Raw genomic sequence first — 13,544 nt, forward strand, 5'->3', positions numbered from 1 at the left:
TCCCATTCTTAAGATCATTAAAATATTGACTGAATAGAAAATTAAGTACTATTCAATCTTTATCTATAGCAAGTGACCTTATATTGATGGCAGTTTCCTTCATTTCAAAAAGATAATACTAACTTACATCAGAATATAACATTTAAGTATTGTATATAACAAGACTGAAACGGTTTCTTCCATGAGCGATAACCCCGTAACTGTTAGTTCCTCTTTCCTGAAAATACTTTGTACTAATTTATTTGAGAAAGCAATCTGCACACCTACTGGACTCTGTCTTCTCTTGCATTATAAACACAGTCTAACACACTGTTTCTAAAAAGTCCTTAAAAATTCCTACCTGTGTTTCATGATTCCAAACGCACACACTGCCATTGTAAAGACTTGCCAACATCCATGGCTCTGTAGGATGCAAATCCACGCTCTTAACTCGATCAGACCGAGCAGTTAGCTTTCTCTTTATATCAAGTCGCAGAGGCTAAGAAGAAACAACATAAAAAGCACTCAAAACATTAAATTGCTATGCCAAATAAATCATGTTTGAGATCTTAACTAAAAACAGTGCATTAACAGGCCTTCAAAAAAATTCAGTTTTTACTTTGCTGAACTATAGACACAGTTTCAAGTCTACAACACCCACTTCTTCACTCGTACTAACATAAGAGTATTTAAATTTTTTTAATTTATAGTAGTGGTTGTCAAACTTTTTGGTCTCAGGACCCCTTTCCACTCAAAAAAATTTCCTAAAAAGCTTTTGCTTACATAGGTTGTATTTATTGATATTTACCATATTGAAACATTAAAACCAAAACAAGTTAAAAATATCTACGTATTAATTCATTTTCTTTTTAAAAAGATTTTATTTATTTACTACTATTTAATTTATTGTTTAATTATTTAAATTATTTATTTAAACTATTTAAATAAATAGTAGGCAAAGAGGCAGGCAGAGAGAGAGGGAGAGGCAGGCTCTCTGCTGAGCAGAGAACCTGATGTGGGGTTCGATTCCAGGACCCTGGGATCATGACCTGAGCTGAAGGCAGAGGCTTCAACCCACTGAGCCACCCAGGTGCTCCTATTAATTCATTTTCAAATAAAAATAAACTCATTACATGTCGACTTAACTATTTTAATGAAAATAACTATATTTTCAAAAGAAATTTAGTGAGAAGAGTGGCAATTTTTTTCACATTCTTGCAAAACTCTTTAACATTCTGTCTTAATAGTAGACAGCTGGTTTCTCGTATCTGCTTTGGCCTTCAATATGTTGTGATATGCTGTTTTGGCTGATGTATATGAAAAAAAAAAAAAAAACTTGGCCTCACAAAGATACATAGTTGGAAAAAGAGAACTATTTTATTTTTTTAAAGATTTTTAAAAATTTATTTGTGAGAGAGAGAGAAAATGCACAAAGAGTGGGAGCAGCAGGCAGAAGGAGAAGCAGGCTCCCCAATGAGCATGGAGCCTGATGAGGGACTCATCCCAGGACCCTGGGATCATGACCTGAGCTGAAAGCAGAAGCTTAACTGACTGAGCCACCCAGGTGACCGAAGATAAATATTTTAATAACTTTTAAACATTTTTATAAAGATTTTATTTATTTATTTATTTATTTATTTATTTATTAAAGAGTGAGAGAGAATGAATGAGCATGGAGGGGCAGAGGGAGAAGTAGGTGCTGCTGAGCAGGGAGCAGATTAGGGGCTTTGATCCCAGGACTCTGGTATCATGACCTAAGCTGAAGGCAGACGCTTAACCGACTGAGCCAGCCAGGCACTCTAATAACTTTTTAAAAATAGTTGTGAAGAGAATATTCTTCACTTTTCAAAACTTGGAAAGCGGTAGCTCCTTAAAGGTTATACTTTGTCACATGAAATCTCTTGGCCTATTATGTATTTTGAATGGATCTCTAACCCATGCATCTTTTGTAACATCATGCATTGGTTATTTGGAAAATTCTGAATCAACGAATTATGCAAATCTTCCAAATTTTGACACATTTCATTATATAGTAACAAAAAGTCACATTCATTAATATCACCATCTACCACAATGGATAAATCTTTAAGTATTAGAAATCTAAACAGTTTAATGATAGAATTTTTCTAAAATTCTAATTTTCACTTCAAAGCACCAATTTTATCACTGGGAACAAATAATGTCAAGGACCAGCAAACGTCTTTCAGATTTTAGAAAATGTCTGCCAAATAATCAAGTCTGAACAAACATAGTATGTCAGTCACTGCTTCAAGCAAGCTTGTAACTTAACAGTATGCAACAGAAGTATCTTGTGCATACTTCTCATGTCATTACACAGAATATTTAAAAGATGTAGGCTCGAGTATCGAGATGTAATAAAACTAGTGTTTTTTCCTGCTTCCTCAATGACATTCTTAAGTGAAACTGGATTTTAAAAAAATTGTGTGGTAATGAGGAATGTACTGTTAGTTCAATTTGATGACATTATACCAGCAGTTCAGTTTTATCTTCCATTTGTTTTACAGCAATAGTGCAAATTATCAACATAGGGAACCTCCTGGAAGACTATAGGGGACTCCTAGGAGACTACAGATCACACTTTGAGAATCTCTGGTTTACAGAGAATCTAGTAAGTAAATGTAAAATATCTACTAAATCACAAGGTTGTACCCATGTCATTAGTGTCCTATCAGAAAATATTCTGAAGAAGTGTTATTCATGAAGTCTTAGTAATCCTAAAACTATAATATCAATCAAAACAGTAAAGCATTGGCATAAAAACACAAAGATCAATGGAACAGAATAGAGTCCAGAAATAAACCCATGCATATATGGTCAACTACCCCACAAAAAAGGAGCCCAGAATATACAATGGGCAAAGAATGGTCTCTTCAATAAATGGTGCTGGGCAAACCGGACAACAATATGCAAATAAATGAAACAGAGGAGTGCCTGGATGACTCAGTTGGTTAAGTGTCTTGACTCTTGATATCAGCGCAGGTCATTATCTCAGGGTTGTGAGTTTAAGCCCCCTCCCCTGTCAGTCTCTACACTGGGTGTGGAGCCTGCTTAAGATTCTCTCTCTCCCTCTGCCCCTCTCTGTGCTCCCTCTCTCTCTTAAAAAAAAAAAAAGAAAGAGAGAAAGAGAGAGAGAGAGAGAGAGAAGAGACAGAATGAAAAGGGACCATTATACCAAAAATTAATTCAAAATGGATTAAAGACTTAAATGTAAAACTTGAAACCATAAAACTCCTAGAGGAAAACAAAGGCAGTAAGTTCCTTGACATTGGTGATGATCTTTTTGGATCTGACACCAAAGCAAAGGCAATAAAAGCAAAAATCACCACGTGGGTCTACATCAAGTAAAAAGTTTCTGCAAAGCAAACTTATTAATAAAATGGAAAGGCAACATAGTGAATGGGAGAAAATAACTGGAAAACATACATCTGGATAAGTGATTAATATTCAAAATATACAAAGAACCCATACAACCTAATAGCAAAAAAATTAACCAAGTAAAAAATAGGAAGAGGTTCTGAATAGACATTTTCCCAAAGATTACAGATGACCACAGGTACACGAAAAATGTTCAATGTCACTAAACATCACAAGTCAAAACCACAATAAGATATCACCTTACACCTGTTAGAATGGCTATTATCAAAAAGACAAGAAATAACAAATGTCCGTGTGGATATGGAGAAAAGGAAACCCCTATGCACTATTGTTTGGAATGTAAACTGGTGCAGCCACTGCAGAAAACAGTGTGGAGGTCCCCTCAAAATTAAAAATAGAACTGGCTATATGACCTAGCAATTCCACTTCTGGGTATTTACCTGAAGAAAAATGAAAGCATCAAGTTGAAAAGACATGTGCACCGGGGTGCCTGGGTGGCTCAGAGGGTTAAACCTCTGCCTTTGGCTCAGGTCATGACCTCAGGATCCTGGGATGGAGCCCCAAATCGGGCTCTCTGCTCAGCAAGGAGCCTGCTTCCTTCTCTCTCTGCCTGCCTCTCTGCCTACTTGTGACCTATCTCTCTGTCAAGTTAAAAAAAAAAAAAAAAAAAAAAAAAAAAAAAAAAAAGACACATGCACCCCCATGTTCACTGCTGCATTAGTTACAATAGCCAAGACATGAAAACAACCTAAGTGTCCACTGATAGATGAATGGATAAAGAAAATGTATGTAATATATACATATTATACATAATATTTCATTGTATATATGTATATATTTATATATATGTGTAATAATACTTATTTTTTGCATATGTATTATTATATATACATTGGAAGTAGTTGAATAAAAGCCTTGTGAGGTGTTTGCTTTGTCTCAGGAAATGATCTACACTGAAATTATCTAGTGATCTTCATTTTGTGTTGAAAAGTAACCTTACATTTCTATTCCATTCATGATCATTGTGGAAGATCATAAAAATAAAGATTCACACACACACACACACACACACACACAAATATTATTCAGATATAAAAAAGAATGAAACCTTGCTATTTGTGACAACATGGATGGACCCTAAGGGTATTATGCTAAGTAAAATAAGTTAGAAAAAGACAAATACTGTATGATCTCACTTATATGTATAATCTTAAAACAAAAAATAAAACAGCTCAAGCTCATACACACACAGAACAGACTGGTGGTTGCCAGAGCAGGGGGTGGGTATAGGCAAAATGGATGAAGGAGGTCAAAGAGTACAAACTTCCAGTAATAAAATAATCAAATCATGGGAATATAAGGTATAGTTAAAAATACTGTGTTGCATACTTGAAAGTTGCTAAGAGTAGATCTTAAAAGTTATCACAAGAAAAAAATTATTGTAACCACATACGGTGATAGATATTAACTAGACTTACTCTTGTGATCATTTCACAATATATACAAATAGTAAATCATTATGTTGTACACATGAAATTGCTATAACATTATGTCAATTATACCTCAATAAAAAAAAAACTGATTTCTTTGGAGAAAAGTATTTTGGCAATAATATTAATAAATGGTAGGTGAATATGATGTGTGATCAATACAGGTTATACCCATATCCATGAGGGCCTCTGGAGACAAACAGGAATGTTTATAGCATTTTAATGGATTTTAGTCATAGGAACCTAATGTAACTTAATTGGGAACCTAACTAGTGAGTTACTTAGTAATCTAATAAAAGAACCTAATTCTAACTTAATTAGAACCATTTTAAACAAAAATTAAAATACTTTCCAGTCAGAAAATGCTACTAGTTTAAAACTGCTTTTTTCCAATCTAGATTCAACTAAACAGACAAGAAAATGATGTGAATAAGTATTTTCTCAATTCTCCCAAGGATACCATTCTAAGAGAAAAGTTAATTCATTATAAACAATGATGCCAAGGTCAGTAATCTTAATTTTCTCTTGGACACAGATGAGGGAAGACTGATTTAAAATATGTTTCCCCTTCAAAAGGTTTTAAACGCACCTAAAAGTTTACTTGGTAAGTTACCACTGAATCTTTTTGTGATCTTCCACGATGGTCATGAATGGAATAGAAATTTAGGGTTACTTTTCAACACAAAATGAAGATCACTAGATAATTTCGGCATAGATCATTTCCTGAGACAAAGCAAACACCTCACAAGGCTTTTACTCATCTACTACTTCCAACCTTATTATTACTTCTACAAATGACTCTCCCGCTTTTAGCAATACCCTAGATTTCTTTATTTGAAAAGATCGGAATTCTCTGGCTCTTCTCTACAATCACCAAAAAAATGTTTCCCCTGCCATGCCTTCCTCTTCATCTCAAACTTTCTACTTTCAAACCACCATCCTCACAGTTCTTGGTCATTCAGGGAATCAGGACCTTTTACTTCATCCTTTTCTTAATTTTGCCTCATTTATTAGCATGACAAATTTCAACTCCTTTTACTGGTCTCTTTACAGTGAACAAACATGAAGTGTCTTCTGTGTGCCAGGAACAACAATGGGGGCTTTCATGTAAGCCAGCACGTCTCATACTTTTCCTGTAGCAAATGAGGAAATCCATCACTTATAAATTGTATATATTTTACCATACGGATGTTTAATGATTACTGAGTAAAAGTGATGCTCTGGAAAGGTGGGCTGAGGGACTAAGCAACCCTAGTGCACCTCCAAATACCCTCCAATTCACAAATCCCAGTTAAAAAAGCAGAGCCAAGATCTTTTGCTATAATTTTGCCGACATTTAAGTGACTACTTTCAATAAGACATTCTATTAGATATTCCAAAATACAAAGATATTTATACTGTACCCTTAATTCTAAACGTCTCCCTCCATTTTCCAAAAGCTGGATGCGTTTAAGACTCAGCTTAAATCACTGCCACCAAAATAATCTTTTGGATTACCCTTGCCAGAACTATCCTTTCTTACGGGATTTTAAGAAGCCAATTTAAGAAGCTAATTTAGCTTTAAGAAGCTAAATATACACGTCTCTTTTTGCTTTATAGAGTAGATGCTCTTCAGGGGTCTTTACCTCCACAGCATCTTATATATTTGGATATGGGGGTTTAAGGACAGATGGTATAATCGAGGTCTAGAGAATTATGCTGAATTCAAATTTCGGTTCCACCACTCATTTCAAATATGCAATACTGAACAAGTTTACTTAACTTCTCTGAGGTCTGACATACGTAAAAGAGGATTAATACTTTTATCTATGACTGAGCGTTATGAGAATTAAATTCAATGTTAAGCAGTTAGAATAGTGCCTGGCCTATCATAACCACTCCATAAACATTATTTATAACTCATTCTCCCAGCTGCTGTAAGAATTAGGAGGCAAATGTTTAGCAAAGTGGATGGGCACATAGTAAACGCTCTATGGAAAACAAATGAATAAATAAATCCACATTTTGTATCTCATACAAAAAATTTTAAATGCATTAAAGAATGAAGGATATTTAACTATAAAATGTCCATTCCTGAAAGCACAGCACACTCCAGACCAGATCACTGGTTAACAGGAGGCAGAATAATTAAGAGACCTGAGATCTTGCTATAAGAGCTCTTAACCTGGTGACCCACGCAAGTTCACAGGTAAGAATGGGGGAGACGTGGTGTCTGAGTGAACCCACTGAAGTTTTTGCAACACTGTGTGCTTCTCAATCCATTTTTCTAGGAGGATCCATAACGTTCACCAGTTTCCCTAAGGATTCAGCCTCCGTTGTAATTCCAACTCTGCTTCAATTAGCCTTACACAAACTTAAAAGTTTTAAACTACGAGATACAGAATTTAGACTTATTAATCTCCAACGTCTCCAAGCCCTAGTTAAAAGAAGAGTGGGCAGGAAAACGTTTAAATATAAAATACTGACTTTTTAATATTTTTTCAGGAAAGATATTCTTACACTATTGTAGTTTTTTCCTTCTTATTACAACACTCTTGAGCCAAAGTACTTTAGGGTATTTTGGGGGGTGAGACGGACAATATAAAAGTGTCTGTCACAACTGCCATTCTTACCAGCCACTGTATTTGCAAATGCAGAAAACCACGTCAAACAGTTTTAGAAGCAACGTCCTAACCCTTCCTTGCCCCCTAGAAACTTAAAGTGGGATCCCAAAGCATTCTAAATTCTTTTGACATATACACTTCACCTAATTTCTGAAGGAGTGCTTTTCTGCTTAAGACCGTAGTTTGTGGTTAGCACCCACTACTATAGCCTGAGTTTAAGACCTGCTACCGCCGTTTTAAGGGCCGAATGACTAGGTTTGGCAAAGCCCCGGCATTGCCTCTCCACACCACCTCCGATTTCTGGGCCTCACCGCCGCCTCCCTCACAGAACTCAACCCAGACCAGGACCCCACAAGGCCTGAGGCGGCGGCCTCAACGAGAGCCCAGGCCGCTGCTTATCGCAGCCCCCAGTCCAGAAGCCCAAGAACTGGCCTCAGACAAAGAGGCCCCGCTCCTTCCTGCAGGGTCTGGACCTACCATCGCTCCGTTGGTCCGAGCCCGGGAGCCCTCACTTGCCACCAGCGACGCAGTCCCTTAGAGACTCAGCGACCCGCTGACCAGCCGACTGACTGACGTGGAACTTCCGGGAGGCAATTCTCGCGATAGTGGAGGCCAGGCTCTTAGCACCTGCGCAAACGCGCCGCGGGGGCTGACGTTTTCCAACACCCTCGCCAGTTTCCTAGGCAACGCGGCCCTCTTCGGGTCAGGAGCCGACTTGGAGCAGCTATAGAGGGCGGGGTGTGGTCTTTACGCCGGGCGGAATCATCTGAGGTTCCTGAAAGAAGACGAGAACTAGAAAACAAAGACGGGGGTGGGGTGGGGGGGATTATTATATATATATATATATATGTATGTATGTATGAAAAACATATATATATATGAAAAACGAGATGCTTAGTCCCTTTGGATGCTAACGGCAGGGGGAGCTCCCCTTCGGTGGAGCTGTGCCTTGAGAAGGGCTCTTGGCGTCCTTCCGACTCTGAGGGGTGGGATGGGGGAGAGAAGGTGAAGCAAGGCTCCAGGGCCTCGAGGCTTGAGTACGAGGTACAGCGAGTTCTCTGCAAGCCCCGGACCGAGCGCCGAGTGAGGCTGGGAAGCAATAGCCGGACTCGGGCCGAGCTTCAGACTCGTGAGGTTGGGAGGAGGCCCGAGGAGATGGGGACTACTCCACCATGCATGATCGCCCTTTACTGAGCATACACTGTGTTATTCATTTATTTAACAAATACTTATCGATCTTCGGCTGTGTGCCAGGAGTACTTTCCTCTCAAATCCTCATATCGAATCTGAAGTAGCTCCAGGAAGTGCCTTGGCCGAGGCCAGCAGTAAGTGCTGGAGCCAGGGTTTCCTCCCGGATTCTTACCCCTCTAAGTCCCATGCTCCATGTACTACGTCAGAGTACCTTTTCGATAAGGTAGTTGAACTCTGGAAGGAGGACCTGAGCCACAGGGATCGAAAAAACTGCACCATATGAACGAGTACCTCTGTCCTGAGAGAAGCCTTGGCTTTTTTAGACCTCTGTATTTTCAGAAAGGCTAAAATTGGGTCTCTGTAGAAACCCAAATTGTACACGCTGTAAAATTGGGTCTCTGTGTAGAAACTGATATTCAGAGGGAGCCATGGACTCTATCAGGTAATTTGGCTTTTAGTGAGAGCTTTGCTGCTAATGTGATCTCTTTATGGGCCTCAGAGTTCCTCATATTAAAAAAAAATTAGGTTGGGGTGCCTGGGTGGCTCAGTTAAGCGTCTGCTTGGGCTCAGGTCAGGATTTCAGATTCCTGGGATCCAGCCCTGTCCAAGGCTCTTTTCTCAGCGGGAAGCCTGCTTCTCCGTCTCCCTCCCGCTCTGCTCTCCTTCGGTCAAATAAATTTAAAAAAAAATTATGTTGAATAATTTCTAAAGATCTTTCCATTTCTACTATTCTGTTTCTGTGATATTTAATAGTAGAAAAGCGGGTCTGGAACTGGATTTAAATGCCAGCAGTTTTATCTTATGAAATGTAAATTGAGACTAATAATTGAATGTTTACTCTGTGAAGTGATTGAGGATCAGAAGAGTTAGTTGAAAGTTTTACAAATGCAAGCTATATCTAATTTACTTGAATAGTGGAGCTGCCAATATTTCTGTCTCAGATACGCTTGCATTTGAGAAAGTATCTTCAGACTTGGCACACTACCAAGTAATACAAAATAAAATGACATCATCTCTATTCTCAAGGCACTCAGTTGGGAATACTTAAATCTTTATGTACCATGGGGCACCCAAGGATTTATTTAGCTAGTATTGATGAGAGCTGAGCCCCCAATTGTCACACTCACTTTGACTATATCTTTTCTCATTTTGTCCCACTGCAGTTAACCAACATTAAGTCCTGCAGTTGTATCCTATAAATTCATTTTTCTTTCAACCATTACATATTGAATGTGTATTATATCTAAAGCACTATACGAGGTGCAGCCTGAAAAATAAACCTATAAAAATTTAGTCCTGGATTTGGCTGAGAGAAATTCCATTTTAAAGAAATAAGATTCTCACATATGAACAAATACATAAAATAACATTAAATATATGTGTATATTCCTATATTTTCAACTGTGGGTTTAAATCTTTTGTTTACTCTGGTTTAGAAGAGATTGGAAGGTTAGGAAAATAGCTCTGGGGAAAAACAAATATGGATAAGCTTAGCAAATTAGTAAAGGGTTTCCCAAAAGGTTGATTGCAATTGATCAACAGATCTTAAAGTCTTACCTGGTCAGTTTCTAGGATGACTGTTTCAACCCTGCCTTTTTTCTGCTGCTGGGGGAATTCCAAATGGAAGTTCAGCCAGCAATGCCTCTATCAGTACTCTGTATACACACCGTGCTCTCCCCATTCCATTTCCACCTCTTCATAAAAACTTGAAGTGAAAATAATTCCTTGAAGAAAAGTCTAGTTGGTATTTTGAAAAAATAAAACTTTCTCTTCCTTACTCTTCCTCTTCTTCCCTCTACCTCTGTGCACACACATGTATGTGTGTGTGTGAGGTCACTTAGCAAAGTGGTGAGTAGGCACACGAATAATAACCTGGCTTCACTCTTCAAAAGGAGGTCAGTTATGTACAAATAATGAAATAATATGCAAAATCTGAGTACCCCGAGAAGTACCAGTAAAGTATTCTGGAAATAAAATATCTAACCTGGGGTATCCATTTCATAAATGAGGCATAATTGGAGCAGGACTTTGAGGTAAAGAGTATGTGGTATGTTTGAGAACCACAAAAAGTCCAGTTTGCTTGGTATTTATTTAGAAAGGCGTTGAGGGAGAAGACTGGAGAGGAAGGATGGAGCTAAAACCTGAAGATTCTTAAATAGGGAAGAATTGGGCTTTGATTCAATAAACAATTTGGAATCATTTGGCCAGAAAAGAAACCTGTTCATATCTGCACTCTCTAAGATTTACCTCTTGTTCATGTATATGAAGGAAGGGATTGAGACAGTGAAATGCTACACATGTTTAAGAGAAGTGTGAAAATGACAGTAACTATGAATAAATTTTATTGAGTGCCCACAGTGTACCCAGCATTGGAATATGCACTTTGCTTACTATGATTCATACAGTAATACTAAAAGACATTATTTTCTCCCAACTTCTAGATGAGATACTGAGGTCCAATTGGTTAAGTAATATCCTCCATTCCACACTGTTCAAGAATGAGTGACAGACTTGAAATATGAATCCAAGAGTATCTCCAAAATGAGTGCTCTTTTTACTGGACTGGTATTTCTTCCCTTTTCACCAAGAAGCTAGAATCAATGAGATACACAAATGATTTGCATTTGTTATGAGTTAGTGTTGGGAGGCATCCTAATACTAATGTTTTGAGTCTAATGAACCTGGAGAACATATTTAATTAGAGAAATGGAGCCCGTAAATGACACAAAGAAGAAACAGAATAAGACATATAGGAAAACTGTATGCCACAAAAAGAAAAGAGAGGGAGAACATAATAGGTTGACCAGCAGTCTAGATGACTTTAGAAAACTTAAGGAGGTTTGGTATTTGGGGGGAAAAAAACTATTGCCAATAAATTAAATGATTATGAGGACACTAGTAGTCTTCAAAAAAGTGTTTTCAGTTAAGTAATGCTAAGGGAAGCAGGTTTGTGAGAGGTTAAGATATGCTTGGGTGGTAAGGAAGTGGAAGTAGTGAATATAATGTATTTTACCAAAAGAGTAGTGTGAAAAGGGGTGCCTGGTGGCTCAGTTGGTTAAGCAACTGTCTTCAGCTCAGGTCATGATCCTGGAGTCCTGGGATTGGGTCCCGCATCAGGATCCCTGCTTGGCAGGGAGTCTGCTTCTCCCACTGACCTCTCTCCTCTCATGCACTCTCTCTCATTCTCTCTCTCAAATAAATAAATTTTTTAAAAAAAATCTTAAAAAAAAAGAGTAGCGTGAAAAGGCAAATGTTGATGTCTCACTGATAGTGAATTGATTGTTTCTGTATTTAGGGTGTAGTTGACATTCCTTCATAGTAACACTCCAAATAGATGTATGCGAGTAAACAGACCTTTGTAGCGTGAGTAGGAACTAGCCAGACAAATGTCAAGAGGGTATATACAGAGCATTTTAAGTGGAGGGAAGAGAGAGTTTAATTTTTCCAGAGAACTAAAAGTAATTTAGCATGTCTGAGCCAGATACTAAGAAGGGGGAGGATTGAGAAATGGGACTAGAAAGATAGATGAAGCTCAGATCTTGAAGGTCCATGATTGCCAGTTTAAGGAGACTGGACTTTATCAAGAAGGCTCTAGGGAACCATTGGAGAATGTTAAGTAGGGTAATCTTCATGCTCCATTACTGATTCATCATTGCATGTCAATTACTTTCCCTATTAAAGGAAATGTTAAGGTTATCAACTGGATTTCTGCATGAAGTGAATAAGAAGAGTTTTGACCACATAATCACATACCAACCATCGGCAGACTAAATTGAGTTGAAGAACCACTGAGCTGTATTCTAGGAATGAAGCTTGTGGATGCCCAATACTAGAGGCAAAAGCTTTGATTGCAAAAGCATCAATTAACTACAATGTGCTGTGCATTTCATATGATTACCTTCTAAGAATTTATAAGTTGTTAAAACAAATTTGCTCCATGTGATGTGGGCTTGGGGATAAAGGAATGCTCACTTTTGTCTACCTGAAAGCATAAAAATCTAAATTTTTAGTCCTATTTTTGTTGTGGATATAAATGTTACCTTTTAAGAGAATGCATTAACTTCATGTTTAATAAAAACTTTTAGAGGAGACAGAGTTTAAAATAAGCTTGGAATGAAATGAAGGAGGGGACTGCATAGATTGGAATTGCTAGACATTGTAAGTATAGTAGTAGAATTTTGGGAGTTTGTTGTTTAGTGACCTCCATAGTGTTCCACATGCCAGAACATTCTCTACTCCACTCTTCACACTCAGAACACTAAGACCACCAATGTTAAGTCTTGACCAACAGACTCTGGAGACCTCTGTCTCAAGGTTGTCTTGTGGGGAGACCTTTCCTGGTCTTGGTTACATTACCTGCAAATAGTGTTGGACAAAATGAACTCCAAAATTCCTTCCCACTCCAAGGTTCTTCCAATTTTTTAGTGTGATTCTGTGTTCTTTTCAAATAAGGAGGGCAAAAGGATGTAGGATGTATTAGAGACCTGTGTTTTTACTTCATGCATCAGTGCAGTAATCCCACATATTTCACAGCACGTATCACTTTTTCTCTGGAAGCCATATTTGATCAGCAAATTTTGGATGAGGGTTCATTATCCTTTGAATAATACTGTACACACCTGAGGGTCATAGGGCTTAGGGCAAGGAACCTGATGGATGTGATGGGACTTGGAGCAGAGACCCAATTGTGCATGGTATCCCGAGGTCTTTGGTGAACATTTTTGGAAAACCAATACTTAAACTTTCTTTCCAGAGAAAAGATTTTACAAAGTTTTACATAAGCAAGTTGATAGGTTTAGAGCAATTATGTTTCCTTAAGAATTATGTCCTTGTAAATGACAGTGCTGCATATAAATAAATGAATAATAATGACAAATAGCCTGGA

General features: G+C 37.8%; 1 protein-coding gene across 1 annotated transcript in view; it reads right to left on the minus strand.

The window, feature by feature from the left end:
* LOC111154977 (coatomer protein complex subunit beta 2) overlaps window positions 1–8,034 on the minus strand; it is a 29,621-nt gene extending 21,587 nt beyond the window's left edge. Inside the window, exons 1-2 of the mRNA XM_022514931.1 lie at window positions 7,946–8,034; window positions 341–478 (exon numbers count right to left, since the gene is read on the minus strand). Of these exons, the coding sequence (XP_022370639.1) occupies window positions 341–478; window positions 7,946–7,948 (141 nt within the window). The 5' untranslated portion in view covers window positions 7,949–8,034. The remainder of the gene's footprint in view (window positions 1–340; window positions 479–7,945) is intronic.
* Between the last annotated feature and the right edge of the window lie 5,510 nt (window positions 8,035–13,544).

Source organism: Enhydra lutris, unplaced genomic scaffold (genome assembly GCF_002288905.1).
Source record: "Enhydra lutris kenyoni isolate GAN:26980312 unplaced genomic scaffold, ASM228890v2 scaffoldscaffold39, whole genome shotgun sequence".
Taxonomy (NCBI): Eukaryota; Metazoa; Chordata; class Mammalia; order Carnivora; family Mustelidae; genus Enhydra; species Enhydra lutris.